At 38.8% G+C, this 6,830-nt stretch overlaps 1 protein-coding gene across 1 annotated transcript; it reads right to left on the reverse strand.

The window, feature by feature from the left end:
• Positions 1-254: 254 nt before the first annotated feature.
• LOC106011377 (AT-rich interactive domain-containing protein 4B) lies at positions 255-6,335 on the reverse strand (the record flags this gene model as incomplete). The annotated part of the gene is given in 1 exon segment (XM_013080764.1): positions 255-6,335. A coding segment is annotated over 1 exon segment (129 nt), but the record flags the coding sequence as incomplete, so codon positions are not given.
• Between the last annotated feature and the right edge of the window lie 495 nt (positions 6,336-6,830).

Here is a 6,830-nt window from a genome sequence, read left to right on the forward strand (position 1 = left end):
CGTTTTACTCAGTTAAATTATATAGAAAAAACGCAAGGGGGGAAATGGAAAGTGGCCGTTTGTACAGGTGGCCGTCTTAAAGAGGTGGCCGTCAGGGCAGGTTCGACTGTATATTGAAAAAACGCAAGGGGGGAAATGGAAAGTGGTCGTTTGTACGGGTGGCCGTCTTATAGAGGTGGCCGTCTGTACTTGTATAGCATATTCAAACCAACTTCATAGGTTGTTGCTTCAAAAATTACACTCAAAGAAAATGATTTGGTGGATAATGATGTAATTTAATTGTCAACATAAAGACAGGCAAACAGAACATTACACAAAATTACATCAGTTATAGATTTCACATATTTCTTTCCAAGCTATGGAAAACAGTTCTACAGCATACAAGTCTCAAAATGTATTTTTTGTGCAAGGGAAATTTGTTATGTAGCTTCCGAACCATTTTGTGATCAGACTTGACAAAACAAAGCACATGAACTCGATGACTTCACTCCTGGAGCAAAAAATAACATATACAATAATTTCACACTGCCAAGCCCTGTCGTGTCTTTGTGGCACCGCAATACACATGCTACAAGAATTCATTGCCCAGCTGTTGCAAATGGTAAGTACTTTTTTATTTGTGCTCCATCCTAAGCATGGAAAACATTGCGCTCTAAAGTTGAGACTCCATATTTCACTATGTGTCTTTCCCAGCAAAACAGAAATGGATTTTAAATTTGTATTTTCACTTGCGCATAAGCATCCTTGTGCACAGAAGACAATGAGTTTTTCTGGACAAATCTTTGGCAGTGGTCAACTGTATGGATGGAAGAGCAATGCATATGATGTATATATTCAAGCTACTGTTAGCACTGACAAACTCAATTAACTAAAGATAAAATCTTGGTTTTAGCACGTTTTATGTAAACTCCCCTCAATGGGTAAAAGTACTTGACTTCTAGAAAGGAGCAAAATAAATGTTCGTATACGAGTGTTGTTCTCTCTGTATATTCATGTCAAAGAGCATGATCCAGGAGAAACAAAATTTGTTAAGTAGACCTATACTGAAAAGTAAATGACAGACTTCTTATTCTGCAGTCTTTGAGTTCAAAACACAAGTTGAAAAATGAATTGAGTCAGACAACTTGGATAAACTATGTCAAGGACCAAGTCATATAAAAACTTTGTACAGACTTATGTTGTGGTCCTGTCATGCCTGAGACAAAGAGAAAAGGCAGGGCCTGCCAAAATAAGGGTGAGAAGTCCTCAGCAAATTATGCTCAAAATAAAACTTTAAAAGTCACAGCAACACAAAACATATCGGACAAAATCATGAGAGCAAAGAGAGGTAGGGCACTGTACCAGTGACTGGAGGACCTGAAAAGAAGGCTGTTGTCCTACAACTGTTGAGCGGACCATTCCTGGGCACCATTGTGGCCAGTGACTCAAATTGATAATGCGAGCGATCTGTACAGTTTCCAGTTTGATGACTCAACCATTGTCACACCCAAAAGGCAGAATATTGTTCAAAGTGTGTAATGAAAACAACAGAGTTGTTTACAAAGTGGACCAGATTTATACATTACAGAGCTTGCAGCCCATTTGCTAATCAAAGTACTGGAGTGCAAAATCATTTCATTTGACACCAAGCCAAACTGACCTCCATAAATGAATCATGTTTTACGAAATGGCTAAAGACACATTTAATTCTGCACAGTGCAGTCACTTGTATAACATGCCATTGGTGACACTGATATTCAAATGGTGTTCAAACGCACACTATTTGCAAAAAAGACGTAATTCTTAATGGGATAGATGACAGCTCAAGGTTTCTGCACTTCCAAAATAAAAACTGAATGATAATAAAACTAAGAAAAAAGGTTTCTCTGCTTGAATCGTGAAAATAAACCCAAATAGTATAAGCATGCACTATCTAATCCTTTTTCAGCACAGATCTTGGGAGAAAACAAATTTAACCAGCTGGCAAGTCCTTAAGTTTTGTCTCAACTCATCAGTGCTAGGTGAAATACTGCTGTGCTTACAACCCTTCATCAACTATCACGTCCTTCAAGCTAACAAAAAGCAGGTTCATTTGCTCTACTCAAAAAAACTGTAAAGATAAAAGTAAAGGTCAGGAAAGGGTGTGACAGGGACAAGCTGAAACCGAAAATGATCTCAACTTGTTACTTCATGGCAGTGGGTTGAAAAGCACTAGCCGTGTGATTTCTGGATTTTAGAAAAACATCCTCAATTGTTTGTAATCGGGATATTCAAAAATACGTCCATTGTTTGCTTTTGCAAGTCAATTTTTGTTCGGTCTCTTAAGAGTGGAAGCAACATCTCTTTTCTATATAAATCAAATTTATTCCAATTTTCTGTCCCTTTACTGGATATATATATAGTTTCTTACAAAACTTTTAAGAGACCTGCAGTGTGGGACTTGAAAGACAACAAAGTGACTATGTCTAGTGCATAAGAGGATGAATGGCACATGATACGAAAAGAAAAGTACAGTCTTGTTTGCCCATCTTTATCACACTGATTTCACCCTGGAAGACATGGTGTTTCTGGAGGTGAAGATATTTGAAAAGTTGGCAAACAAAAAAACAAAAGCATGCCCATGGCTGTGTAGTAACCTGGCAATCATTCAGGCACCTGCACTTTACAAAGCGCTTCTGATATACCCGTATAATTTCCCACAAAAAAGGCATCTGCCAAATACCATCCTTGCAAATTTGGGGTGATGTCAATGAATTTACTTTTGATATTCTTAACCTTCATACAGAAAGCATTAATGCCCATGGATGAAGTACTGAAATTTGGAGTGCAGTGAATGCTCCGTAGATGTGTGACACAGCATTTGTTGTTACTACTATGACATTCTCCAATACTGGCATTCACAAGGACTCTCCAACAAACAGTATCTCACAACACATCACTGAGTACCATAAAGACAATTCGCAGATGCTACTCACTTTCATAAAACAACCTTGTTTCACATGTGAGCAAAAATTCAACTTATGACGCAGCATTATTACAACAGATATTAAAATGGAATTTTCAAAACCTAGACACACCCAAATAAGTAGTAGAGGGTATCTCTTCCAAAAAGTAACACATTTGTGCCCAGTAAGGAAAAGCCACGACACATAAAAAACCCAAAGAAACAAAGAAAAAGAAAAGCTAAGGAAATTAGACATTTTTTAAAAGCAGGAAAACTATATTTTTAAACGCCTGAAGGATTTTGAATTCTTAAATGAGCTTAGGGGATACACAACAAAAATGTGACTTTTATAATGTCAAAATGATAAGTAATTTTTTCAATGACATAACAAAGAAAAAGACGAACAGACTTTGTTAAATGAATGCGTGTGAAATGGATGTTTTCTACCTTGCAACAGGAAATACGACAACAGAATGTGTGAAACAACTTTTTTTACACTGAGTGAAGTTTAATTCCTGTCCTTGGAAACATTTGTGTGTCAGAGAGTAAAAGGATACGGTCCAGTCCTCTTGTAAACTCACTGATAGAGTGAGAGCTTTGTCAATTGTCTCACCACTACAGGCACCAGAAGTAACCCCTTTAAGTTGAACTGAAGCAAACGCCATTTATCTGTCTGTGGGAATCAGCAACAAACATTAGCAACAAGCATGTATAACATAATGGTCCTTGGTTGTGTTTTCAAAGCGAAAGGAATATATTATTAATATCAATAGCTTGAACTGCACCAACAAAGCCACTAGACGTTGTACAGTGAAAAGAAACACAAGAGCATCACTAGACTGACTCAGAGGCCTTACTTTGAGATGAACCCTCATGTTATACTTCTGGAGAACGAGATAATAATTAAATGCACCTATATATAGCGCATATATTGCTCTACAGCATACTCTATGTGTTTTACAACTATTACTACCTCAGCAGACCCAATAACACTCAGAATCATTCTCGGCTTTCCAAAAAAGTATACAGTGCAAGCAGCCGATTAGCGCTCAAACACTAACAAACTGACAAGATCTTTTGCTGTACAAGATCTTTCATGCAAGAGAATTTTTTCATCTAAGAGGAGATCTCCACTTTGTTCAAGTCTTTACTCCAAACATGTGAAGCAGCGTGTAGGCCTACATGTGTAGCTGGCAGTCACAAGGATGTTATTTCAAATCATTGACATAAGAAAGATAAGCCACTGCCTGTACAACAAGCAGCATCACATTTGATTTCTTCACTGCCTGCTCCAGGAGTGCAGAGGGCAGGTGGAGAGCACAACTCATATCATTGAAACCAGAGACACAAGGGCCTCACATCCAAAACAATTTGAACGTTTTGTTGATAGTCATTTATTGCTGCAAAGGTCAAGTCTTCTCTTTGCCTTTCAAGAGCTATTCGCACCAGTCACAAACTTTTTTATGTACATGAGATAAACTGGACCTACTTCATTCCACCAAACACATACAAGAAACACACACACACACATACACACACACACACACATGCATTTACATACAGAGTACAGAGCTATCATTCGTATGTACAATTGATGTTCATGCATATCCACTTCTACAGACATCTGTCCACAAACACTGTTGACCTGCAACTCTAATAGTACTAAATGAATACTTCGATGTGCACTCTAAATCATACTTTGCTCATATATCAACAATACAATTGGAACACCACTGTCTAGTAATATTGGATACCAATCCATACAACTGGAACAAGTTATATAAAAAGACTAAATCTATATTACTAAGAATATCGTTGGTACAATGTAATTCTTAGACAGAGTCAATGATAGTGAATAAATCTGCAAATTAGTCCCAACTTTCTCTCTCACCCGCAGCGATGAATTCCACTTAGTAAAAATACCTTTTTTTAAACACAGACAAAACAATGTTTCAGTTAGCTGAAATGACTTCTCTACAAGGCATCACAAGAAAAATAGAAAACTCCTCTTTCTGCTGATAGTACCACAGAAGGAACTTATCAATCTAGACTGCAACACAACCATTTAGAGAAACAAAAATCAGTTCTTTTAAGGAACCTATAAAATGTGTGAAGTAAGTCACACCAAAAAATTGAACTCAACCAGAAAATGAAAATGCCAAGACTCTTTATGACAGCCACATAGTGCTTGCACTACCTAGAACAACGATATGAACTAAAATTCATTATTGAAATGCTCCAAAAACCAAAGTTCTTTTTCAGTCAAATAAAATTATTTTCAATACATACCTCAAGCTGCCCCTATAATTTACAGAACCATAAATAACTTTACCTGAACATATTCATAAAATTAATTTTGAATCATTTATCAAGATAGGCATTAGTCTTTGATTCAGTTAACAGGCAAATGCAACATGCACACTGTGCACGAACAGACTGGTAGAACCACACATCTACCATTCTACCCAACAATTTGCAGGAGCCGGGCACACCCAAATTCTAGGACCTACCTGTCTTGTGTTCGTTACAAAGTTAGGGAAATTGCACAATGTACTTAAAGTTCCAAGATTTAAAAAGCTGCCTGATACAGGAAATATCATGATGTCCTCATCTGTCCTGTAAGAAACTGTCTGCCAGCAACAGTTGCTGCCTTGCCTGCCATCAATCTGCAGTTCTGGCAACATCACCAGTACCACTGGTACTGTTTATTACAAAGATACAAATCTCTAGAAATAGAACACAATTTAATTCATGGACGTTGTCTCAACACTTGGTACACTGACATAAGAGGGCTGCAAAATTTGATAGACTGGATTTAAATACTTTAGTTATTTCTGTGTTAGACCATTTTTTAAGAAACAATATTGAGTGCTGCAGTGAAAAGTTAGTACTGACAAAACATAGAAATGCTCCTAAAAATTATCCCTCAGGTAAAAATTCAGTTCTACCCTTCCTTGTGCACTGAACAAAAATATGGGATGCTTGAATAACTTTCCTTTACTACACATCGCCGCTGTAGAAGGAACATTATATGCTCAGCCTGTAAAGCAGGGTCAAAATGGAGTAACTAATTTTTCTTCCCACAGCGACGATATGATTAAAAATTCAACAAAAAACTGTGCAGTAAAATGTAAAAATGTGTGTGCACAAAACAAATGTTAAAATGTTAATCATTCTCCTTCAGAAATTCATTGAGAAAACTTGTGGTATGTACACAGCACAGATGCCTGTGGGAGGAGTCCGAGCAGACTCGCGCCACTGGTCAGCTCCATCACTCTCAGTCTCAGTGGTTCTCTATTTGATCAAGGTCCAAATCATTCATGGGGAACAACCCAACGCCATCATCTGCGCGGCTGTCATGACAACCGCAGTTCCTGTGATCAGTGTCCTCCTCCTCCTCTTCTTCCTCCTCATCCCAGTCATCTTCCCTCACAGAAGCCTCGTCGTTGTCCCTGAGCAGGAGCCCCGGGGAGCTGTGCTCGGGCGGGGTGAGCGGGAGGGCAATGGAAGCTGCCTGGCTGAGGTCCACATCGAGGAAAGCGCTGGAGGAGGAGGGATGGCCCGACATAACGGGTGGCAGCTCCGAGTCCAGGGGGGAGCTAGCTATGGGGTTCAGAAAAAAAGTTCCCCTGCTGCTACTGCTGCTTCTCATGATGTCGATGAACTCATGCTGGCCAGGGACGCGAGGCTGGTGCTCACTGACCGCCGTGTTCCAAGGCTCAGATCTACGATGGGACCGGGTGTATGCAGTCTGGGGAAACACAACAGAATGTTTGCTGTCAGTTTTACGATTGCGAATAACAGTACATGTACATGTATTAACAAACACATACAGGAGAAGAGGTCATGAAGGGCTTTTCCTCTTTCAAAGACAGTGTGAAAGAAGGGGACAGCAGCCTGTCTATAT

This window comes from Aplysia californica, unplaced genomic scaffold (assembly GCF_000002075.1).
Source record: "Aplysia californica isolate F4 #8 unplaced genomic scaffold, AplCal3.0 scaffold00006, whole genome shotgun sequence".
Taxonomy (NCBI): domain Eukaryota; kingdom Metazoa; phylum Mollusca; class Gastropoda; order Aplysiida; family Aplysiidae; genus Aplysia; species Aplysia californica.